Source organism: Balaenoptera musculus, chromosome 16, assembly GCF_009873245.2.
Source record: "Balaenoptera musculus isolate JJ_BM4_2016_0621 chromosome 16, mBalMus1.pri.v3, whole genome shotgun sequence".
Lineage (NCBI taxonomy): Eukaryota > Metazoa > Chordata > Mammalia > Artiodactyla > Balaenopteridae > Balaenoptera > Balaenoptera musculus.
In genome coordinates this window covers 82,630,568-82,656,924 of record NC_045800.1, presented here as the reverse complement: position 1 = coordinate 82,656,924, position 26,357 = coordinate 82,630,568, and the positions used below count along the sequence as shown (strand labels likewise).

The 26,357-nt window shown below is 43.0% G+C and overlaps 1 protein-coding gene across 1 annotated transcript in view; it reads left to right on the top strand.

Moving 5' to 3' along the window:
- The window catches only part of DISC1 (DISC1 scaffold protein), a 353,386-nt gene extending 328,208 nt beyond the window's left edge, over positions 1-25,178 (top strand). Inside the window, exons 12-14 of the mRNA XM_036829396.1 lie at positions 11,385-11,502; positions 21,590-21,754; positions 23,910-25,178. Coding sequence (XP_036685291.1) covers positions 11,385-11,502; positions 21,590-21,729 — 258 coding nt within the window. The 3' untranslated portion in view covers positions 21,730-21,754; positions 23,910-25,178. The remainder of the gene's footprint in view (positions 1-11,384; positions 11,503-21,589; positions 21,755-23,909) is intronic.
- The last annotated feature ends 1,179 nt before the right edge of the window (positions 25,179-26,357 follow it).

Genomic DNA, 26,357 nt, shown 5'->3' with positions numbered 1-26,357 from the left:
AATCTAAGATGAACACAGATGCAAGTTGGTATTTGATTCTGTCCTCCTTGTAGTTCAGTATTTCTGAGCAACAGGCAGTTGGCAGGGCACATCCCCTGAAATGCAATCCCCCCCAAAGGTGTTCTGTCTTCATTTTCTCATACAAAAAGGTCTTAGGGTCTGATGTCACTATTCCCAGAATCCGAACCCTTGTGTTCAATAGAGACTGTTGAGGTACTTGCTGATGCTATGAATCTCATTTACAAATAGATTTTTCCTCCGAAGATTCTAATAGAGTTGGGCCTTCCACAACATTGGTGTCAAACGGAAGCAGACCAAATTCTCTCACATGATCATGGAATAGGAAATACAGCTTTCTGAAGCTCGCCCTTCATGTGAACTAGAAACCACAGGCCAATGAGCATACAGGAATTAGCAGGCCATTTCTTCGTTCATCCATATCCTTGGTTCTGTTAATGCTTCTATTTAGAACTTTTCTTTGTAATAAGCGTGCAGATACTTGAAGATAATTCATTGCTCGTTCTGATCTAAAGACATCTAAATATTTCAGATGCTTTCCTTACCACTGATGACATCTGGATGCTTTAAAAAAAAATACCCACTTACTGAGGGTGTAACCGTATCATTTGAATAGTTGGATGAATACTTGTATTATATGGAGTAGTAATGATGTACCTTTAGTGTCTTAACGTGTGCCTCTCTGCTTATTGGCATTACATAATGACTGCAGAACTCAGCATTTATGTGAAAACACGAATACTTACAAAAGCTATTTCAAATAGATGTGAAAGATATTCTTTGTGGTATTGGACAGGAGTTTGAGGTAAATATTCTTTATGTGGGCAATTAAAAAAAGGGAAAACCATAGAACATTTCTGGAATGTATTTGCCAAGCAAATATTTTGGAAAACAGCCCAGAGAAACATGTTTAAGGCTGTGATTTTAATACCGAACTAAGGAAATGCTTTAATGCATCAGCTAAGCTCACGGATGGTGGTAATCACATCTGGTTTACCTCAAGCTATAGGAGAGAGAATGAAACTTAACAACAGAACAAACATCATGTGGCTCAAGTCGCATCTTTGGTGTGTAAGGATGTATGTGTGCATGCAGGGATTTTAATTGATTTTTAAACTTAAGTATTTCTGTGGCTCAGCAATCTGTAAATGCAGACTGCTCTGTCACCTGTCCTTTCTTTATGATGTGGCCTGTGAATTTCATTGCAGGAATTAGACATTTTTATGGATAGGCAACTATTGCTGATTCCTTATTACATGACCAAGGAAAATAGGGATCTGAGTAGGGTAGTTGGACAGAGTGGGATGTCCAAGGTGGGGACCTTCCCTTACACCACAGGTCCTGGCAAGCATGGGAACTATTGACAAGTTCTTTTTTTCTTTTTTTTTTAATTGAAGAATAGGTGATTTACAATGTTTCAGGTATACAGCACAGTGATTCAGTTATATATATATATATATTTTTTCAGATTCTTTTCCATTATAAGTTATTATAAGATATTGAGTAGAGTTCCCTGTGCTATACAGTAGGTCCTTGTTGTTTATCTATTTTATATACAGTAGTGGATATATGTTAATCCCAAACTCTTAATTTATCCCTCCTCCCCTCCTTCCCCTTTGATAACTATAAGTTTTTTCTCTATGTCTGTGAGTCTGTTTCTGTTTTGTAAATAAGTTCATTTGTATCATTTTTTTAGATTCCACATATAAGTGATATCACATGGTATTTGTCTTTCTCTATCTGACTTTACTTAGTATGACAGTCTCTAGGTCCATCCATGTTGCTGCAAATGGCATTATTTCATTCTTTTTCATGGTTGAGTAATATTCCATTGTGTGTATGTACCACATCTTGTTTATCCATTCGTCTGTATTGATGGGTTCCTTAAGCACAGCACCCAGCAAAATGCATTTCCCACATGATATATAGACCTGAAAGGTACTTGTTGATTTCCTCAGATTAATTTTTAAATCATAGCAAGGCTTCTTACTTCAGTTATCAGGCTTTTCTTGTTCTACTACTTGATGTCATTCCAGACATCATACTGCCTCTCCCTTTAGAACTACTTTTGACAGCATTTTAAAACATCAGCTATTTCAGTGTTCTTGATCCAGTGACTTAACCCAAGGTGGAGCCAGTCTGCTAAAATGTGTGGCAGGTCACCGCTGACGAATAACATTTCTGAAAGTGTTGCTTTGTTAGGCGTGGCAGCCTTTCATAAGTAAAGTTGGCAGCTACAGCAGTACCTGCCTAACTAGCAGTTTAACCCAGTTTCTATTCCAAATACATTTTCTATTTGGGAAAAAAATATATATATATATATAATTTCCTTATCACTCTGGATGTAGCTAGGTGAGATGTTTTCACCAGATACTCGTTCTTATCAAAACAATTATTATTATAATATAATATATTCCCTACCCTTGGTAGGGAGCTTCAATACGTTCTCCAGTTTTAAAACTTTCGATGTTGATATTTTACAAATTTCATAGGCAAGGGAATAGTCTTGTTTGTGGGTAACTCACTAAGTAAAAAAGTCCTTGCTGAGCCCGGCCCCAGAGTCTGTGACTGTGGTTTTCACCAGTGTGTGCAGGCGACTGCTCAGGGTAGCAACTGAATGCATTTTTGGATCTGAGTATAGACTTTTCTAGATAAATGTTTTTAGAAAGTCATTTTAATGAGAAAATCCTGCCCAACAAAGGAAATCCTATTTTCTCTTTTAAATCGCACTTCCCGAGTTTGGTGAGCAGGACAGAAATCTGACATCAGGTCTAATTCAACACAGCTGAAAATTTCTGCCCAAACACTCAAAAGTCTACGGGTTTTGATCATGAGGTGAGTTAAGCAAATTCTCTTTGAAATATTACCTGACCGAGTTAGGGCTACCAAATCAGACATGCGTGGAGGGACGGTACGGAAGATTTAGGGCTCTTCCTGAGGCCGATAAAAGACGTGTTTGTGTGGAAGGGCTGGGGCAGGCGCACGGAACCTGCCGGCTGCCCTAGAGGCAAGGAATTATCCCAGGCAAGGCTGCTCTCGGCTGCATCCAGGGAAAGGAACTGTTCAGAGAGGTCTTACTGTCTCTGCCTGGCTCTTCAGGGAGGCGGCCTTGGCTAAGGCAGGCTGAGAAACAGCATTGCTTCCTCGAGACCTGGCGAAAAAGAAGAAGTCTCCATTCCTTGCTTTGACAAATGTGTCCTGAGCGTCCTTTGAGAACTAGACAGGTGGCACTGGAGCTCCAGGGATGGCAGGACCTCATTCTGCTACCGTGTAGCTGGGGAGACAGGCAGGTATATACGTGTGGAAGAAGTTCTGTTCGTGGTGCTGGAGGAACAGTCCTAGCCCAGAGTTGAGGTGATAGGAGATTCAGGGATCCAGAAGCCTGCCTGGAGGAAGCCCTAAGGACTTCGAAGAGAGAGGGAGCATTTGCTAGGCAGAGGAGGGAAGAAAGTCTCCTTAAGAGCCCCTTTTCCTGGTACTGCTTCTTTCATTTTGGCCCATGGGGAAAATAGTTACTCCTAGGGCTAAATGATGGAATGGATGTATAGAAAGAAAAAATAATAATGTGAATGGCTGAAAAGACTGCCTGATGGGACAGATTACTGGAGGGTTTTCAAAGCCACTTTGAAATGCCGAACAACCTGTACTTTATCCATTCAGGGTTGCAAATCCTACAAAACTCCATTTCAGCTAGGAATACCAATGACTTTGTAGTGGGTGATATTTTAATTTTTGAGTATCAGTCATGTAGTGATGTAGGGGTTTTTTTCTTGCCACATTTAATTTAATAATAAAGTGGAAGCCAACGTTACCAATTTCACGCTGAGAAGAGCCCCCGTGCATGAAGAGCTACTGGATGTGGTTCAGGGAATGTTCACTGGGAATCTAGCAAGGCAATGCGAGTGACGAGCAGTGAAGGCTGTCATATTCTTATTCAGAGGGAAGAAACTCACGGTCCTTCCCAAGTGACTCGCCTGCTGTCTTCTGCTTCCAGCCTTGTGTTTCATGGAGATGGGGACCAAAAGTCCCTCGCTCATCACTTCATCCCACGTTGTCCTGGTTACCATAATCGCCACTTCTAGGTGATGTGTATCCAAGTCGTGGAGGGACCACCTAACTGGGTGAGGGTGAGCCTTCCAGGAATCAGAGCAGACGTTGCAGAGTCCTGAGGGAGGAAGGGAGGGGAAGAGACATCTTTAGGCGCTGTTTGCTTCTCTGATTTCTTTCTGTCATCACTTTGTAGCTCCCTCATTCCCACCCTGGGCCAGCCCAACACAAATCCCTTTCTGTGTTTCCCCCCCCCAAGTCAGATCCAGAGGAAAGAGCTGGCTAGATGTGGGGAGACCTGCATCTTGGACCCCAAGCCACCACTTTCTCCTTGTGTGACCTTCAGCAAGTCACAGGGCTCTTGGAGACGCCTTTGATGTGTGTGTAAGGGGGAACTGAACTAGATGGGGCTGAGGTCCCTAGCCCCCCGCCAGCTCCAGTTCTCTCGGCTTCTAGGTATGAAGGTGCTCAGGGAAGGGCTCGTGACATTCTTAGCAGCCCTGACTGAGGCGGCCCTTTGTAAATGCTGGCATTTGATGTCCTGGGAAACAGGTGGGAGCGAAAATGAGGGGCTCCACTTTCTTGCAGTTACATCCCAAGCTGGGGCCTCCAGAGCAGTGCACCTGACTTACAGTTCACTATTTTGGCTTAAAGAGAAATGCCGCTGTTTCTGAAGATCTATTGAAGGACAAGCTATTTTTTTTTTTATAAATTTTATTTATTTATTTATTTATTTTTGGCTGTGTTGGGTCTTCATTGCTGCGCACGGGCTTTTCTCTAGTTGCAGCGAGCGGGGTCCACTCTTCATTGTGGTGCGAGGGCTTCTCTTGTTGCAGAGCATGGGCTCTAGGCACGCGGGCTTCAGTAGTTGTGGCAGGTGGTCTCAGTAGTTGTGGCTCGCAGGCTCTAGAGCACAGGCTCAGTAGTTGTGGCACACGGGGTTAGTTGCTCCGCGGCATGTGGGATCTTCCCGGACCAGGGCTCGAACCCGTGTCCCCTGCATTGGCAGGCGGATTCTTAACCACTGTGCCACCAGGGAAGCCCAGAACAAGTTTTTTGAAAAGAAGTTTCCTCTCTGTTAAGCAAGCAAACAAAAGCCCTTCAATAGCTCCTATTTCCCTTTTTATTTTTAACATTCCACTCTGGCTTAGACAAATAATATGGATAAAATTAGAGACTGGGGTAGAATTGACAGTAAAGCTCCCTGCTTTCCTGCCAGGGGGGTCTCTGCAGAGTGAGCCGAAAACCCACTGGCTTAAAAGAACACACTTGAGAAAAGTGTTCTCACAGCAAGAGAGAAACCAGTGGTAACAGGCTTTATGCCTCCTGAAGAGACCTGCCATCCCGGGTGACTGTAGCACACACTCATGTTCCCAGGAGGATGCAATCATTTAAAGAGGGCGACGATTTTGTCCTTCATCCCAGGCAGTGAGTGTGCCCCCAAGGGGGGATGTGAGATCCCGAGACAGGAATTCACTCGTGTCTTACCCTTCTGCCTCTTGTGATGGAGCATTTTGCTGTGCTGTGTCCACTAAAGAGTCATTTTCCCCAAAGCTAGAAGGAAGCAAGATCCCATTGGTTACATCGTAAGCAAATATGGTGTTCAGGATCTGCGCCTGCACATTCGACCAGGAGCCAGGGATCTGGGGACCAGTGACCAACAGCGGTGGCCACTCATTGAAATCTCTTTCTTGCACTTCTCAGCCTCATAGCCACAGTTCTCAGCCGGCTCCCCACCCTGAGACAAGTCTGAGCCTTAGCACTTTAGTGAACTTCAAGATCCGGTCGGTCTAGGGACTGGTGAGGGAGTACTTCCTGCTAGCGTTTTGCAAAGGTCCCGTCCATCCAGGCAGGCTCCTGTGTGGGGTATACCCATGTATCCTGCTGTTTTAGCTACTATGGCTGCATAACAAATCACCCCCATTTATATGCATGAATCCGTGGGGAGGGCTGTCTGCCCCATAATGTCTGGGTGTTTGCTGCATAACTTGAAGGTGGAGCCTGGGATTGTCTGAAGGCTCAGTTCCTCCCGTATGTGGCTGTTGGCTGGGTCCTTAGTTGGGGCTCTCAACCAGATGCCTACCAGGTGGCTTGGGCTTCCTCACAACATGGAGACTGGGTTCCAGGGCAAGTGATCTGAGAGACGTATCACCTATTATGATCTAGCTTTGGAAGTCAGGCATGTCACCTCTACCGTGTTCTTTTCATTGGAGGATCCTTAAAGGCCCAGCCAGGTTCAAGGGGGAGAAGTAATAAACTGTCTCTTGACAGCAGAGAGGAAAGGTTCTGAAGGCCATACCGCTGTGGCCGCACACACACTCCGCCATGCCTGGGCACAGCATGGAAACGACAAGGAAGTTCTGCCCGGCCCCTCCAGGGTTGGGTTCACAGGCAGGACCTCTACAACTTTGTCCACCTGATGCTCGCGACTCTGGTCCAGTCCTGCCCTCGGTGGACAGATGGGATTTCTCTGGATGGAGCAGAATTTTTCATCAGATTGATAAAATATGTAAATCTGCCCTCTCATCAGCTGTCACTTCTCAGTTTAGGTCTTAAACTAATTTCATTCCCAAGATTCCCTGTGAGAGCATTATGGTAAAGCCATAAACCACTCAAATAATACTCACCCAGGTCACACTCAGTATCCTTTCAGTACAGGATCAGGATCTGTCAGTAGCGGTTTGTGCAGGAACTTGGTGGAGATTCTGTAACTTGGAGGAGCAGCCCTTCGAGAGAATGCCAATCAGATCTTCTGTTACGGGTCAGAGAATCTTGATCTTGCTGAGTTTGTTTCCTTATGCCTCTTTGTGCTTTTTAGTCTTTTTTATTTTTTTATTGAGGTATAGTTGATTTGCAGTGTTGTGTTAGTTTCAGGTGTACAGCAAAATGATTCAGTTATATATATATATATATATATATATATAAAACATTTTCCATTCTAGGTTATTATAAGATATTGAACATAGTTCCCTGTGCTATACAGTAGGTCCTTGTTGGTTATCTGTTTTATGTAGAGTAGTTTGTATCTGTTAATTGCATACTCCTAATTTATCCCCCCCCTTCTCCTTTGGTAACCATAGGTTTGTTTTCTATGTCTTGTGCTTTTTAATCTTTAAAATTGTTTTTTAAAAATATTCAGTTGCATTTCTTCCATACTTTTCCATTATGGCTTGAATTAGTGTTCTTAGTAACTTTCTTCTTTACTATTTTTCAGAGATGTGGAAAATACAACAAAGTATAGAAAAGAAAAGAAAAATGTGCTATAATGCTGCCCCTTCAAATAATTGTTAATATTTTAGTGCTTTGCCTATTTGAGTATTTCCTCATCATTAAATATTCCTGTATTAAAATGGTTTTAATGGCTAAATACAAATTGAATATACCAGGACTTATTTTAACCATCCCCTTTATTGTTGGGCATTTATGTTATTTCCTCTTACTTGTACTCAATGCAATTACTTTTGCATTACTAAAATAATAATAAATTATTATTTAACATATATGATAGACATTTTCTATATTTATTTAAAATGATTAATAAAAATTATTTAAATTTAAATATATAAATTTTCTTTTTGATAGGTTCCAGAAAGGGGAATATTGGATCATAGAATATAAACAGTTTAAAGTTTTGCTACATGGTCTTAAATTACTTTCCCAAATTCATACAATCACTATCAATTTGTACATAATTTTAAAAGGAAAATAGGCAGGGATTATGTGTTTGGGGGAAGATGTAAAGACATATTTTAAATGAATTTAATTCAGCTTTGATTTCTATTTGTTTTAGCCTTAAGATAAGGATTGAATCATTTGATTCCATCGAAGAGTGTTTTACATTCCTTGGTTCCACGTTCTGATTCTATGCTTTTTTGTCTCTTTTAAGTGTATTCTCAGTCATATATATTTTCCCACTAACACTGTATTTTTTTCCTTCGTGCATGACTTGTGGTTTCACTGCTGTCAATCATTTTTCTCCAGATGTTCTTTTTCTTCATGTCTCATTTAGTTCATGCGTGACTATGGCGTTACTCATTGCCCATTGTCTTAACTTCCATGTAATTTGTCTACTCCATAATTCTGCATCTTTGAATGATAATGTTACTACTTTTAGGATCAGTAAAATATATATGTATATGTGATTTTTATGTATTTGCTGTTTTCTCATCATCACTGCTATGGTCAATTCTGAACAAACCTTCACGTGTGCTTCACATGCCTTCTTGTGTAATTGTGTCCATTTATCTGCAAAATCGTATGTTGTTGTCACTAGAATTCTTTTGTACATACATTTATTTGTAGCTTATTAGACTTCTTCAATATTTATGGTAGTTATGGGTAGTTCCAATCAGCACTGTTTTCTTCTGATGTAGTTGACCATTTGGGATATAAACTTTAGGGCATTCTGGAGTTGATATAGTGAATGTTAAATTGCATATCTGGATTAAATGGTTATTCTTGGGCTCCAATTATAATATTATATAACTCATGGCCTCTAAGGACTTTTTAAATATCACCACACCTGGGGATTCTGTTGTTTTTGCTGGGCATTAATTGTAGTTTTTGTAGTAACTCTGCAGTTTAATCTGATTATCTATCTTAATTGTTTTTCCTATGCAAAATTCTTTTTAGTATGCCTTCTAAGACTTTCACCATTCGATGGGAAAATATTAGTTTTACATTTGGTTACTTCTAAATTCTGAGCTCACTTTTTGCTGATTATTTATTTATTATATTTTTATTGAGATATAACTGTTGATTTGATACATTTATATATTGCAATTGATGACCACTGTAGCTTTAGCTAACACCTCTGTCATGACACATACTTATCATTTCTTTTTTGTGGTGAGAACATTAGGTTTGACATAAATACACTAGCGTGTGGAAAATAGGTAGCTAGTAGGAACCTGCTGTATAGCACAGGGAACTCAGCTTGGTGCTCTGTGATGACCTAGTTGGGTGGGATGGCGGGGGGGAGGAGGTCCAAGAGGCAGGGGATGTGTGTATGCGTATGGCTGTTTCACTTGGCTGTGCAGCAGAAACTAACACAACACTGTAAAGCAATTATACTCCAATAAAAAAAAAATCTAGTCTCTTAGCATTTTTTAAGTATGTAATTCAGTATTGTTGACTATAATCACTATGCTGTGCATTAGATCTCCAGAATTTATTCATCTTCTAACTGCAAGTTCATACTCTTAACATCCTTTCTCCAACTCCCCTACCCCCAGCCCCTGGCGACCACCACTCTACTCTCTGTTTCTCCAAGTTCAGTTTTTTTAGATTCCACATATAAGTGGCATCATACAATATTTGTCTTTCTCTGTCCGGCTTATCTCACCAAGCACAGTGCTGCTTTTTTCCTTTGCCTTTATTCTAAGATTCTCTCTTTTCTTTCCTTGTTTTCTTGACACTGTTTATTCTTTTCGTTTAAAAATCCATGGCCCTCTAGATGCCAGGCATTACCCTGAGGCCCTGCCCACAGGGAGTTTACAATCACTTGTGAGAAACTGACTCGTGTCAGAATCTGCGCTACAGGTGGAAGCACTGTTTGGGGCCTTGAAGGAACCGCTGGGGTTCAGACACGGATGGAGGAGGGGGCACAGGCAAGAAGACTCATGTGACGGAAGGCAGTGGGGTCAGTTCCAGGTGGCACAGGTTTGGTGGTACATAAGAGAGCAAAGGGCACTGAATGAAGTGTGGGCCTAGCGCCAGGTTGTGGGAGGGCAGGGTTTCGACTCTGCTCTGTGGTGGCTTTTCTAAATTGAAATATAGTTAATTTACAATGTTGTGTTAGTTTCAGGTGTACAGCAAAGTGATTCAGATATATATATATATACATATACACATATATCTATTCTTTTTCAGATTATATTCCATGATAGGTTATTATAAGACATTGAATATAGTTCCCTGTGCTATACAGTAGGTCCTTGTTGTGTATCTATTTTATACATAGTAGCGTGTATATGTTAATCCCACACTCCTAATTTATCTCCCCCTCCCTTTCCCCTTTGGTAACCTTAAGTTTGTTTTCTATGTCTGTGAGTCTGTTTCTGTTTCATAGGTGAGTTCATTTGTGTCATTTTTTTAGATTCCACATACAAGTGATATCATATGATATTTGTCTTTCTCTGTCTGACTTACTTCACTTAGTGTGATCATCTCTAGGTCCATCCATGTTGCTGCAAACAGCATTATTTCATTCTTTTTTATGGCTGAGTAATATTCCATTGTATATATGTACCACATCTTCTTTATCCATTCCTCTGTCGATGGACATTTAGGTTGCTTCCACGTCTTGCCTATTGTGCATAGTGCTGCAGTGAACATTGGGGTGCGTGTTTCTTTTCGAATTAGAGTTTTCTCCGGATGTATGTCCAGGAGTGGGATTGCTGGATCATACAGTAACTCTATGTTTAGTTTTTAAAGGAACCTCTCTACTGTTCTCCTTGTGGTGGTTTTGGATAGGAAAGTGACATAATGAGGGCTCTCTGCTGGTTCATGTGTGGAATACAAGTATGAAGGGGAAACATTGGAGAAGGAGGGAGCTCCCAGACTTGGCTATTCATTCATGGAACAAATGAATGCCATGTGCCTACCATGTGTCGGACACTGTGCCAGGAGCTCTGGACCCAGCAGCAAGCAAGACATCGTTGTCGGGGCTCTTACAGGGCTTGACATTCAGTGTCCCTGCTTTTATGGGGCTTAACGCTCTGGTGAGGGAGAGGGAAAATCAATACCTACGCCGGCAGTGGCAGCAGCTGTACATATAATACACACCTCGTGGCATTGAAAGTCTCCTTAATATTCTAGCTTTCAGGGGCTGTGGCCAGCATGCGAACACCGTTCAGCGCCCTATTAGATTCCTATACCCCTAGAGGAGCATCTCTTTGTCCTCACAGGTCAGCTCAGTTGCTCTTGTGACTTGCCCTGTCCCTCTTTGGTTAGCGTTCCTATTTTAGTGTGAGTTTGCCCATGGATGCAGCTTGAAGACCCAGGCTTCCCCTTTGATAAATCCACTTTAGGGGCTGATGTACTGGAAATAGGTCTTTGAAATGACCGGATGAGGGAGGTCAACCGCGGAACCATGTAGACACAGCTTATCATTCGGTAATAACCTGAAATTGCCATTCTCAAGAATGACCTCCAGGGAAGACAGAGGTTCTGGCATGATTCTAATGGGGTGCAGGAGATGGTGGAGCTCTGTAAGGGGAGTCTTCCCTTTGTGGACCATTGGATGAATCGCAGATGTGTTCACAGCCCTGAAAAAAATCTATAGTTTATGAGTGATCTTTTTCTTTTTCTCTGGCCAGGAATCTTACGTCCTTTCGGCAGAACTTGGAGAAAAATGTGAAGCCATTGGCAAGAAGTTATTATACTTAGAAGATCAACTTCACACTGCAATCCATAGTCACGATGAAGATCTCATTCATATCCTTTTTCTCCTGCAGATTAAGCACCTGTTAGGTTATTTTGTAAAAGAAAGTCTTAAAAAATTATACCGTTTCCCCATGCCTCAGCAGATGGAAACAAATAGATACTCCTGGTATTTAGAGTTCAACACACCTCAGATCCCTGAGATTATTCAGTATGCGATGTTTCCCTCTAGTTTTTGGTAAGTCAGCATTTTTGATTATTAAACCTGACTGCTAAAAATTAGCAGTGATGTTCAGACGTGCACACAAGGAGGCCAAAGAAAAATGTAGTTTCAGGGGCTGTGAAGCTGGGTTTGTGGGGCTCAGATGGTTGTGGGTCTGACTGCCTCAGTTTTCCAGGGGCGTTCTGAATACTGAGAAACCCAAATCCATCTTTGGTTTTCTTTTCCATACAATTCTGCCATATAATGGGCAGGAGAGTGTCACAACTAACAGGACTTTGGATCACTCCTTTGTACGAGATTCAGTGCATTTCCTGTCACATCTGCAAATAACCTTTATCAAAACTAGTTGCCAGTGAGCAAGATGGCACAAGAATCTACTGGCTTAGGCGTGTATCCCGGTGAAGTACTGAATCACATCTAGATATGTGCATGCGTTCGGTTTGTCCCTGGTTAGTTCTTTTGAGGGCAGATGGGTGGGTGCAAGACAGATGAAGGCATATACAGCCCCATTCTGTATTTTGTTTGGTTACTTAATCATAAGCTGACACTTCTCTAGATGAAAGTACTTCTCTATTCATTCATCGCTTCTGTTCAGTAGTGTGACTTTTATTAGATGTATTTGTGAGAAATGTAGCTATTTCGGACTTTGCTTCTCATTGCTGTCTTACTTTTCAGAATTCTAGTTCTTACCATGCTTTATCGGGAGTCTGTGTGTGTGTGTGAAAGTATGTGTATGTTTAAGGAGCTTTGAATGGTCAAGGATTAATCTTAATCACAAGTATTCAGATCCACGGTTTAATGACAGATTCAATGTTGCGTTTCCTTCCTCCTTACAAACTTAAATCTTTTGCCTTGCTTGTTAAACCTAGCAGGAGATTTTTTTCAACTTAATCAGTGATTATTTTCACATGGCTCAAGGTGGATTTTCAAAAGCAGACATTCTGTTTTTCGTAACTCCCTGCCCCTTACAAACTAGTGTTTAAGCTCTGATTAAAAAGTTGGCCAGGGGGCTTCCCTGGTGGCGCAGTGGTTGAGAATCTGCCTGCCAATGCAGGGGACACGGGTTCGAGCCCTGGTCTGGGAGGATCCCACATGCCATGGAGCGACTGGGCCCGTGGGCCACAATTGCTGGGCCTGCACGTCTGGAGCCTGTGCTCCGCAGCGGGGGAGGCTGCGATGGTGGGAGGCCCGTGCACCGCGATGGGGAGTGGCCCCCGCTTGCGGCAGCTGGGGAGGGCCCTCGCACAGAGGCGAGGACCCAGCACAGCCATAAATAAATAAATGAAAAACAAAAAAAACAAAAGTTGGCCAAAGAAACAGTAGAAGCATTTTTGTTCTGCACTTTTGTCTATTCCACGTTCATGGATCACGCAGAATTGAGCAGGTGTAAGGTGGCACGGCCTCCAGCAGATGGGCAAGTAACCGGCTGTCAGTACCTGGGAGCAAGGCCCTGCAGAGGGCCAGTGGATACAGAGGGGTTCCTGGCTGCAGTCTAGCAGATGCGCTTGTTCCTCAGTGGGAAATCCCTCCAGCTTGTGGTGGGCTCAGGTAGCAGTCCTGAGAGCTGCAATCAGGGTCTGTGTTACTCTCTTGTTTAGAAATTTTCCAGAAGGTTAGTTTGATTCTAGGGAATGGGGTTTTCTCCTGAACAGGTTTGGGTGGTGGGGAAGAGGCTGAGAAGAGACAGAGCTGTGTATAAATAAGATGCTTTTAGCACAGGGAGATCAGCTCGGTGCTTTGTGACCACCTAGAGAGGTGGGATAGGGAGAGTGGGAGGGAGATGCAAGAAGGAAGAGATATGGGAACATATGTATATGTATAACTGATTCACTTTGTTATAAAGCAGAAACTAACACACCATTGTAAAGCAATTATACTCCATTAAAGATGTTAAAAAAAAAAAAAAGATGCTTTTAGTTTTCCCACAGCCATTCCAAGCCAGATTCAGGAGCGGTGGGAATCACAGAGAGTGGATAAAGCCTCTTGAAGCATCTGTAAAGTCAGATAATAACATGTACCTCTAAGGTTTTCATTTGGGCTAAATGAGGTTATATGCAGAAAATATGTTTAATATAGTTCTTATACATGGTAAAGTGCTTGGTTTTAGGTAGAAAACCATTCACAGTGTCTGTGTCACAAGCTCAAACATCCCGTTTATAGATGAGGTTTCAGGGTAGGTTGATTCAATCATGTTGTAATAAATCCTTGAAAGAATTGATTGGTAACTACACAGTGACTTATATGAAAAGTCATTTAATTCTAATAAAACTGCCGTAGACAGATAGGGATTATTTTTCCTACTTGATAGTTGAGAAAACTGAGGCTTAGAAATTACGTGGCTGGTCCAAGGTCATTTCTGATGAGGAGCAGAAACATCCATCCACCAGCCCCGTGGTCCTTCACGGCCAATCAGCAGGCAGCTATGCCTATAAGTAGCTGGACAGGCCTGTTCTGTGGAACATACAGTGACTATAAAAATGTTAAGCTATAATAAAAGTTGTTTAGTGAAGTTATGTTTATTGAGAATTTTGCTGATCCTTGCTGAGATAAGTGAGGACATAGAGGGGACATGTCAAACCAGGGTTGGGAAGCCCTGGTTTAGGTACTGACATCACTCCCACCACAAAAAAATCTCTACACCACAGTATGGATTTCGACCCAGACTTTCCTCTGAAACCGTGGCTTCGTTCTGTGTCACTGATTGATAGTAAATACACAGAAGGTATCTTTGCATTCTAACAAAGCAGCACTTAGTTTCAAGTGGAACTCGGTGCCCTAAGATAGAAAGACATATTTACAAGGCTCTGCGGAGGCTTCTTACACAAACCAAAGCCCTTGTTTCAAATGAGAACTTATCTAGAGATTCCAAGAGGCTGCTGAAATCCTCTGGCCAAACTCTGACTGGTTTGTGTTTCCATTCTTGATCAAAGAGACAAAGCTGAGTGCAGTTGAAAGAAACAGCTTGCCGTCAGCAACAGGAAAGAATTTCCCAGCAAGTGTAATATTTTTGTTTGATTCCATTAAGGACTCTGCCAGAGCCTCCTGTTCAAAAGCTGCAGAGTGAACGTGATTCATGTGAGTCTACATCAGTGTCCGTGTCCAGAAGATTCAAGCCTTGGACACTCCAGATGTTCGTTCTCCGTGTGGAAGGCACGGAGCTTTGCAGAAACCGTTTTGTGTGAGAAGGGCCCTGGTAGTGTGGCATCAGCAGAGGGTGGGCCAGTCACCAGCAGTGGGGTTGAGTTTCCCAACAGATCCTCTGGGTATCCTGACTTAACATCAAGGCCATGGGCAGCTGGCTGGGAGTCTCTCGCTTTTATGAAGAAGACACTGGATTGCCAGATCGGAGGAGGGAGAGAAGACAGGCCGTGTCTCTTCGTCATCCTGACAGGCTCACTGAATTACATGTAGCCAAATAACACCACCAGCCCGTCAGCCACTGCGGGGCGAGCATCTGAGCAGAGTCTGCACTATTAATTGGAAGAGCTGGCGTCTCAGAGGTGACTCACGCCTGGTGTCTGAGGCGAGGATGGGAGGTGTGACTTCGCTGCCACTCAAGCCGGGATCTTCAGGAGCATTAGTCTGACTCTCTAGTATAATTTCACAGTCAACTGGGATCCTAATGAGCAGTTGTGTGTTGAAAAACATTTTGAGTGGATGGAGTGGTTCCTCCCTGTTTATAATGCTTTAACTGAAAACCATCTAGGTTAGGTGGATTTTTCAGCAGGGGGTTTTTCCTTTCCCTTTCAGCTTCTACAACACACTTTCAAAAGGAAAGAAGGACACATAGGATCAGGACACTGGGCATCTTTCGGAGCCCCCAGGGCAGTTCTGCTCACCTCTGAGTCATAGATAAGACAGGGACAGACTTACTCTGTTTGTGGTTCTATTTGCGTTCATGTCCAGGAAACTCTCCTGGAATTCCGTTCTTTCTGTTTATTGGGAACACGTGGTGCCCAATCGATTAGTTGTGGTGGTGCTTGACGGCATGCAAATGCTCTAAATACATCCAGGCACTTGCACCAACGCCGCATCCCCTTAGGAACCCTCGCTTGGTTCAGCTTTCAAAGGTGCAGCTGTAACAGACAAAGGGAATGGGAGTTTGAGGCGCTTTTGCTCTGCCTCCTTGGAAATGCTTTCTGCTTCTAGGGCTAAAGAGCTGGAAGCGGGATTGTGACCATCACGGAGCTCCACAGTTTCACAGATGAGAAGACTGGGACCCTAAGAGGCTGCTGTTTGAACACTGTGTACACTGGGCTGATACGCATATGGTGGCCGATGCACTTCCCTTTGGCTCCCACCAAAGGGAGTGGGACGAGAAGAGGAAGACTTGGAGCCTCACGGTGGGGGAGAGAGGAGGGAGCCTAGGAAAGGGTGTGGGCACCGGGCTTCTGCTGCTGGCTTAGCCCTAGGTGGGCACCACAGGGAGGGCCCCTGTGCAAGCATCGCATCCACTGAAGCAGGTGGCGTGTAGGCGGGGCTTTCCTCTTCGCTCTTCAACAACTGTGTCCCTCACCTTTGGCTTTGGGAATGAAAGAAAATTCCCAGGACTGTGGCCATAGGAGCTGCAGAGGAATCACTGCTGATATGAAGAAATAATTGAGCAAATGGGTAGCTGTTTCAAAGGACGTACTGTTGTTTCTTTTGGAAGCAAACTAGTTCAGGGCAGATGAACTGAAGACCTACTTTTGACCCAGCTACTAAAATGATCGCTTGGCATCTCAGCTGGCGGTAAAACACTCAACTGTTTTTATATATGAACAAAAGACCCCTTTGAGAGAATTTGAGGATCTTTGCACATGGCAGCCCTAAAAGACAGTATTGTCTAACCACTGCAAGACATCTGTGAAACATGCCTTGCTGTCTTATGCCTTGCTCATTGCAAACACGGTCTGCACAAGTTTACTATCAAGAAGTATGATCTTATCTGCAAAGCAGAAATAGAGACACAGATGTAGAGAACAAACGTATGGCTACCAAGGTGGGAAAGGGACGAGGGGTGGGATGAACTGGGAGATTGGGATTGACATATATACACCATTGATACTGTGTATCAAATAGATAACTAATAAGAACCTACTGTATAGCACAGGGAACTCAATGCTCTGCGGTGACCTAAATGGGAAGGAAATCCAAAAAAGAGGGGATATATGTATGGCTGAGTCACTTGGCTGTACAGCAGAAATTAACACAACATTGTAAAGCAACTATACTCCAATAAAAATTAATTTTAAAAAAAGGAGAAAAAAATAAGAAGTAATGCTCTTGCCTGATACGGGTGTAGTCTATCCCAAGGTGGTCTTGGGTTCAAAGGTGTTTTTAAAGATGTTGGCATGTCAATCCTTGTGCCACCGTTGTAATTAGTGTGCAAATTTTCTTAGGTGCCACAGATGTTTGGTGGCATATCTGTTACACATACTTAGCTAGAGAGGTTTCTACGGCACAGGCGTTCGAAGAATCATTTAACTCTTTTGAGACCTATTCTCGCACTTAGACGCAGTGTGCACCTCTTATACACATAAATTCCAGTACCGGAGTCTTACTTTATTTCCTCAGCACTTTGACAAAAAACAATGAGCTTATTGGAGGAGCAATCAGAAAGTCCAACTCTAGTAGTCTTAAGATTTTGGTTAGATGTATCCAATGGGATAGTTCATCTTTCTATAAATCAGTGAGAAAACGTTGCAAAAATGTTTGTAAAGATATCTTTTTCAGTATAACCTCCAAGTGCACATCTGCAGCCTGGACCTCAGACTCAACGTCTGCTTCCTCCTCAACATCTCCACTTGGCTGACAAATGGGCTTTTCCAACTTCACGTGTCCAAACTCCAGTTCCTCCCCACTCCCACCCCCCCCCCAAAACCCTGACTCATTCCCAGTCTTCTCCTTCTTGATCAATTGCAAGTCTATTTTTCCAGTTCGTTGCTTAGATAAAAAATCTGGGAGTCATTCTTGCTGCCTTTTCCTTCCTTCACATCTCACCTCTATTCCGTCACATATGCCGTTGGCTCCATCTTCAAAACATCCAGAATCTGACCATCTCTCACCACCTCCACTGCCACCACCTGGGACCAAGCCATAAACTTTTATGGCCTGAATTATTGCAAAATCCTCCTCTTATCGCCAGGCTTCTGCCCTCGCATCCTTTAATCTACTAACGATTAAAGCAGCCAGGGAGAGCACGTCTCTCCCCAGCTCCAAACCCTGCCATAGCTCCATCTCACGATCTATGCGCATGCCCTTGTGTGTTTATTTTCTTCTCACTCAGTGGCACAGAAGCCCCATGATGGCAGTGACCTTGTTCACTCCCCTACGTCCCATGTCTAGAACATTTCTTAGCACACAGTAGGAGTTGTGAAATGTTTGAGTATTTGATCGAATGAAGGAAAGAGTGAGGATCTCTATCTACATGATTATTTTCCCAACTGCTAGATGGGAAAATGTTTCTGGTGTTTTTTCTTTTTTTTTTTTTTTTAAAGCTTTTTTAAATTGCTGAATCAGAATAATAGATTAAATTAAGCCTATCCTAATACTTAAGAGTTGTGAAAAAAAGATTTTTAAAGATACTTCTCTTAAGATATTTCTAAATTATTTTCACTAAATGCTTAATCTGCTTTTTTATTTTTAAAATTTTAATTAATTTATCTTTTTATGAAGTATAGTTTATTTACAATGTGTTAGTTGCAGGTGTACAGCAAAGTGATTCATATATATAGTCAGATATATATTCGTATATATATATTCAGATATATATTCATATGTGTGTGTATATATATATATATATATATATATATATATTCTTTTTCAGATTCTTTTCCCATATAGGTTATTACAAGATATTGAGTATAGTTCCCTGTGCTATACAGTAGGTCCTTGCTGATAATCTATTTTATATATAGTAGTGTGTATATGTTACTCCCAAATTCCTAATTTATCTCTCCTCCCCCCTTTCCCCTTTGGTAACCATAAGTTTGTTTTCTATGTCTGTGAGTCTGTTTCTGGTTTGTAAATAAGTTCATCTGTATCATTTTTTTTAGATTCAACATGTAAGTGATATCATATGATATTTGTGTTTCTCTGTCTGACTTCTCTTAGTATGATAATCTCTAGGTCCATCCACATTGTTGCAAATGGCATTACTTCGTTCTTTTTTATGGCTGAGTAATATTCCATTGTCTATATGTACCACATCTTCTTTATCCATTCCTCTGTGGATGGACATTTAAGTTGCTTCCATGTCTTGGCTATTGTGAAAGGTGCTGCTATGAACATTGGAATGCATGTATCTTTTTGGACAAACACATTGATTGAACTATGAAAGGATGCATGTCCATTGTGAATATTACAGAAGTATGAAAAAAAAAAGGCTCCATCTCCCTCCCAGTACCAATGTCTAGGAGAAGTCCACCCCTGTGTCCTCCTAAGGTGCTTTTCCAGCTAGAAATGGCTTATCTCTATTGTCCTTTTTTTTTTTTTTTTTTTTTGCAAAATTAGGATCTTTCCATACACATTGTTCTACAACTTGCTTTTCCCCCCTCACTCCACATTTTATCCTGGACTCTCTTTCATATAAGCACATTCAAAATGTTTTGGAACTCACATGTAGTATGGAATCATACAAGCAGGTTGGTTAGAGGGAAGTATTTCGTAAATAAAACATGATTTTAATCATTTTGATGATTATTACCCCATAGGTTCTAAAGGAGGTTTCCAGGATTTCTGAGGTCTGGCCCTACTTAGACAGAACAACCTCTGCTATTTTAGTAAATAAACCTTAAATCTCATCTCACAGAAGGCACTATACTCTCACAAGAAAAAATATTTCTTTTAACCCTAGCCCTGTGAAGACGGTACGGGAATCTGCATTTTACGAGTGAGACGATGAAAGCATTCGATGGTTTGCCAGGTTCCAGAGCTGGGGTCTCATCCTCAAATCCCCCTGCTTCTCACTCCTCCCTGTGTCCCTGGAGATTGTTGTCTGAGGGGCTGATGTGTTATATAACCTAGTCTTTTTCTTTTGTGGCTTCTCTCTCACTCTCTTTTTAAAAACCTTTCCAGTGTGTTCGGCCAGTGCTAGAAGTTTTACGAGTTCTTTAAGAAGCAGTTCAGTCTGGTTCAGTTTCTCTCTCGAAAAACCTTGGTCGTCATTCCACATATTACAAAGCGGGACCTGTAGTCCCAGGCTGCATATCAAAGGTAATGAAGTCTCGGGAGTTTGTCAAGATTCATAAACTGCTTAAGCTCTACGCTTATTCTTTATAAATGTAGCATAACTTTGTGATTAATTTGCAGCTTGGTGTTCGGTCTGGGACCACTTATGCTCTTGCTTGTATAAAATCATATGTGTTTTCACTAAAGATTAACAGAGCTGTTCAGAGAAATGCAGGAAAATGAAGTCTTTTAAAAAAGAAAAAACAAGTATTGGGTACTTTCTTCTCTTGCCCCACCTCTTGCCCATCTCCTCAACCCCATCCTCATTCCCCTCAAGTTCAAGTGCAAGGAGTGAATCATCATAGTAGGTGTATGTGAATTACATAAATGATGAAGTCTGGTGAGGATTCAAGAGGATGAAAAGCCGCCAGAGGCTTGTCAAGGTGGCTCAGCATTTTTGCTTAGGTGAGGTTCATTTGCATAATTCCCAGGACCCTCTGGAGTTCCTTATTTAAAAAAGAAAAAAGAAAGCTTTCCATAGTCGTAACCTAAAGGTATCTCATTCTCTTGACATTGCATTGACATTGTACTTAAATAAAACCACATTGTAGTAGGTGTGGACAGTCTGTGAGTGGGAAGATTTGTGCAAACTACTTTTCCCAAAGCTTTCTGTTTTCTCCACGTCTGATCTAGTAATATTTAAGTGGTTTGACCTCTTGTGATGATTTAACAGCATTTAAGTGGTGTCAACATATTTCTGTGTTTCCTCTTAGTTCCTGTTGGATGAAGTTAAATTAGTTTGCTTATTAAGTTAAAAGAATTCAATCCATCACTCATCCTATATTTATCTTAGGATTGTTCTGACTACAGGTACAAAAGGGAAAGAACAGAGGGGCCTGACTATGGACAGACAGGAAAATCACTGTTGGTTAAAGGTTCCCCAGCTTAAACCCCTAGAAGAGAGCTCATCTTTTAAGAGAATGATGGGCATATTATTTATTCCATATAATTATTCACTGAGTTCTCTATGATTGTTTTATTTACATGAGAAACAACTTTACAGGTTATGAAACTAAAAACCCAACCATTTAAAGAAAAACCAACCAACCAACCAACCCAGAAAAGGCAAGCTCCCTGCACTCCATCAAATCTCCAAGGCCCCGAATGGCTATTTTACAAGCACCTGGGAGTATAATAACACGTGACAGCAGATTAGAACCTAACGGGATTTAGGAGTCACTGTTTCCTGCGAAAACAGGTTCAAAGTGATTTGCACAAGGTGACAAGGCTGGCGGATGACCAGTAGGGACCGTTAACTCATCGCTCGGAGTCTGGTTGTATGGTGGCGCCCAATCCTGGAGCTCTAATTTCCAGCCTTCTGCCGTCTCCACGGTCAGAGCATTTGGATGTGACAGTTGCGCTTCCCCAGCCTGGGGCTGAGCAGGAATACAGTCACGCCGACCATATTCCGTGGGGCAACCCCCTTTGCCATCTGTCTCGGTCTAAGAGCTGACTCTTTCTTTTCCTTTTGGAAACCTTACTTGAGATAGTGAAGGACCTCAGGCCTCGTAGAAATTGCAATTGCTCTTAAAAGAAGCGTAGCATTGGTGTTAATATTTAATGCCTACACTTTGGAGGAACTTGAAACTGCAATTAGAGGGGGCGTTCCCATCTGCTTCCAGCAGGCATGTGGCTCTTACCAGATCCCTGAGAGGCTGCAGAGGGCCGCCTGTCACCTTCGCCTGTGTTCCTTAACGACGTGTGCACAGAGTCTCAAGAGGGAGCTCCAGATGGTGAAGGAAACTCTGCAGGCCATGATCCTGCAGCTCCAACCAGCAAAGGAGGCGGGAGAGAGGGAGGCCGCAGCTTCCTGTGGGACAGCTGGTGTCCAGGAAGCACCGGCCTGAGGCGTCACAGGATGGGGGAAGGAGGGTGAGTGACGGCGTCATCACCGTGGGTGCTGCGGGGCCTCTCCCACCTCCTCTGCATAACCAGTGTGCCTGAAACAATTACGGAGACCGACGTCGCCCAGCAGAAGAGTGGTCTGCTCTCCCGAGGCTGAGATCAGGGGGTCTGCAGAACGGAATAGGCAGGGGGAGTGAACTGCCGGTTTTCTTGTAAATGTCAGTCCGAGGCACCTTTACTGTGTCATTAACCGGAGCATCTTGCACAGGACTTGAAAAATCTTTCCATTTCAGCCCCCATTCGACAGAAGTTGGGGTGATTTCTGCTAGAAAGATGTCTCTTTTCCTGTTACCATCTTGCTTTCTGATGCAATTAAAATATCTCCTGATTTAAGAACTTTAAAAAAGAAACCATACATGTCTCTCTTATCATACCCATTACACCTTCCTACAGGCACATGATATAAGGGAGCTAATTAACCCCAGAATCTGGAATTAACAGCTTTTCACCTTAATTTCCCCTGTGATTCTCTATAATCTCAGAAGAATTAAGATGAAAAATTCCAAAAGATATATATTTTTTAAAGAGACAGACTATCTCGTGTAGCCCTCTGGTTGTCCCGTTCTGGCACTGCCTGTCTCTCCAGGATGTGTCCCTAATGTTTCATCAGGACATTCTGAAATTCACCCACAATGAGAGCAGGAAGGGAGTGAGGGGCATGAATTGGTCAGGGGATGTGTTTAAACATTTAATCCTCTCCTATTTTCCCTTGAACCTGTTTCACTTAGTGTCAGGCAGGACATGGATGTAGAAACCTTCAATGCAGAAGAGTATTCAGTGAGGCAGTGCAGTACTCAGTTCATCAGTGCTGTACTCAGTGAGGCAGTGCCGTACTCAGTTCATCAGTGCTATACTCAATGAGGCAGTGCAGTACTCAGTTCATCAGTGCTGTACTCAGTTCATCAGTGCAGTACTCAGTGAGGCATTGCTGTACTCAATGAATCAGTACTGTACTCAATGAGGCAGTGCAGTACTCAGTTCATCAGTGCAGTACTCAGTGAGGCAGTGCTGAACTCAGTTCATCAGTGCTGTACTCAGTGAATCAGTACTGTACTCAGTTCAGCAGTGCTGTACTCAGTGAATCAGTACTGTACTCAGTGAGGCAGTGCTGTACTCAGTGAATCAGTACTGTACTAATTGAGGCAGTGCTGTACTCAGTTAATCAGTGCTGTACTCAGTGAATCAGTGCTGTACTCAGTTCAGCAGTGCTGTACTCAGTGAATCAGTACTGTACTCAGTGAGGCAGTGCTGTACTCAGTTAATCAGTACTGTACTCAGTGAATCAGTGTAGTACTCAGTTAATCAGTGCTGTACTCAGTGAGGCAGTGCTGTACTCAGTGAATCAGTACTGTACTAATTGAGGCAGTGCTGTACTCAGTTAATCAGTGCTGTACTCAGTGAATCAGTGTAGTACTCAGTTAATCAGTGCTGTACTCAGTGAGGCAGTGCTGTACTCAGTTAATCAGTGCTGTACTCAGTGAATCAGTGTAGTACTCAGTTAATCAGTGCTATACTCAGTGAGGCAGTGCTGTACTCAGTTCATCAGTGCTGTACTCAGGCAGTGCTGTACTCAGTGAGGCAGTGCTGTACTCAGTTCATCAGTGCTGTACTCAGCAACGTGGGGCACTGCAGGCCCCTCCCTGCTGAGGCAGCTGTAAAACAGGCTGAGCTCACCAGGCAGCGCCCCTCAAGGTACCCTGAGGAAGGCAGCCTTGAGAGATGCCCCACAGTCACACGGCTCTCCCTTGGCGTGAGTCCCTTTGGGAAGTGTGCCATGCCGCCACCCGCTTGGAGACCACGGCGCAATGAGCATATCAGCCTGTGGTAATGCTTGGAATGAGGAAACCCTCTTGTTTCTGTCTAACCCCGAACTCCCCACGTTTGAATGGATCATAGGGTTTTTTAAAATTTAAATTCTATTACTATTCCATCAGTCTAGTGCTGTGCAGCACTGCGTTCTCCAGGAGCGTCGTGGTCCAAATGCTGAGTTACATCACTTATGTATGCGTTAGAGACGAAACTCAAAACTTTTGCAGTGTTGAGTTGATAATGACTTGCCACAGTTTGTAAGTGTAATTGACTAACTGGTCTTTTTGTGCTTCTGTCTCCTGGATACTCACAGGAGTAGTGATGCCCTCTGCCTTCATCAGGATCCATGGACACTAGACAATCTTTGTCATTTCCTCAAGTCATGCTGCCATTTCCGGAAGGCAGCTGGTGCTTTGCTCACTCTTCCGTGCTGTGCTGTGCTTCCGTCAGGAGATGGCCCTGCTTAAGCCAGCAAGTGGCCACAGTCCAGAGAACAAAGCAAAAGCACAACATTGTGAATTTTCTGATTGTTATTTCCTACAATTTTCTGTCGAGCATTTAAAAATAGATACTATACATATTTTAATAATAAGTATAATTAGTTTGTTCCAGGAATGCTTGGTTTTGCAATGATGGAGCAAATTCCTGAATGATTTATCATGTCTAAAAAATAATTACGTACTAGTCGTATGGCACATGGAATTCTTGAATCCTTGAATTAATTCCAGTGAAGCAAAACTTGGAAAGAGTCAGGGTTGTCTCTAATGAATCCCTACTTTGAGAAGTGTCATTTTAAAAAGCCCCACAAGGCATCTTAACAGTCACTAACCCAAGTGTTTTGTATTACTCAGACACCATCATGAATAATTCTGTGAGGTTATGATGTATTTGAAAATTCTGGAAGCTAATGACTGTCTGAGTGTGCCCCAAATAAGGGTTCTCCGGTGGCCCCAGTGGGCAGCATGTCCATCTCCTTGTTGAGATGCCGGATCAAGGCAGGTGAATGATGCTACAGCTCATCTGCGGTCTGTGCTGGTGTCAGAGGCAACCAGGAAGCCTGTACAAGGCCAGGGTGATTCCTCTGGCCACATGACCTTCTCAGGACAAGCCCCTCTTCTTCCACTGTGACCCCAGAAGACCCAGGACTGTGTATCCCAAATCATTATATAGGGCAGTTTCTATCAGGGCAACATAAGAAGAGATCAGGGCTTGAACTTAAAAGCCACAAAACAATAGCAATAAAAATCCAAGCTTTTATGGAGACAGTCAAGACCACAGGCACAAGTGCAGGTGGGAAATGATGCCTTTGGGTCTGATTTCACTGTGGCACCATGCGAGAGAATCAGTGATAGATTGCATGGTCCTCCACGCTGAGATGCTAGCATCCAAATGCCACCCATTTATCTTCCGCCAGCCCGAGCATGTTCTCAGTCAGTGACACTCCCGGTTCCTTCCAACTTCCTGAAATTTCAACATCAAAATGATCTTCCTCAAATCAGGTGAGCATGTATATCAGCGGTCCCCAGCCTTTTTGGCACCAGGGACCGGTTTCGTGGAAGACAATTTTTCCACAGCCTGGAGGTGGGGGGATGGTTCAGGTGGTGATGTGAGGGATGGGGAGCGATGGGGAGCGGCAGGTGAAGCTTCACTCGCTCACCCGCGGCTCCCCTCCTGCTGCGTGGCCCGGTTCCTAACAGGCCGTGGACCAGCCCCGGTCCACTGCCCAGGAGTTGGGGACCTCTGATGGATATCGTATTGGAAACTTTTCTTCCTGTGCAGTAAGGCTGGTTTCCCCACCCCAGGAGCACGGAAGGGCTCACACGTGTGCGCTGGGACTGTCCCAAGACCTTTGTAATCATTATCATCTGACTTCTTATTCCGACCTTATGGGGTAGGTGTTTGCACATGATGAACTTGAGCCTTAGGAGACCAGTGAACTTTTCCCACAGCACAGAGCTGCTGAGTGGGGGACCAGCAGCAGCCCTTAGAGATAAGTAGACCACCCTTAACTGTGCTCTTCCTAAAGTGCCTTTAATGTCTTGCTGGGACCGTGAGCCATGGAGCTTATTTGTTCCCTTAAGAGCTCATGGTCACCGTGGGAGTCCTGACTGGAGAATCAGAGAAACCGAGCCTGGGGGAACCCTGGCTTCCCACACCCCCAGGTGAACCCCGCTGCTCTGTGGCCATGAAGTCTAGGCTCAGACAGCCTTCAACAGACCTACCACCCACCACTGTCCTAACCAACCCTTCATTCTCCATCCACCTCAAAAGCCATGCCAGGAACAACCACTTACTGCCTGACAGCAGGCAGATTTTCTTGAAAACCCCCATCTAATTGGTATTTTTCAGAAAACATTCAAGAAAGCAACATTGCACTCATTGTTTAACGCCTTCTTGAGAAATGATTTCGGTGCTCTTATTTTGAATACCCTCACCTTACCTAATCTTTGAATTTTGTCATGTAATTTATTACTTCATGAAACTTACGTTTGGTATGTGAAGTTAAAACTGTTATCCAAGCCATCGTGCACCTTTAACATTTTTTTTATCTTCTGGAGTGTGGATGACAGAAAAATGTGTCAGTTTTCCTCATCTCATCTTTCTGTTACAGGATGATTCATTGTATGGTTACTTAAATCACACCAAATGTTTCTAATAAATCAATGCTTTGAAGTTGTGTATGTGTTTACTTTCAGATATTAACCGGGCAGAAAACGATGGAATTTTCTATTCCAGACCCTTTGAGGAAATTGAAAATAAC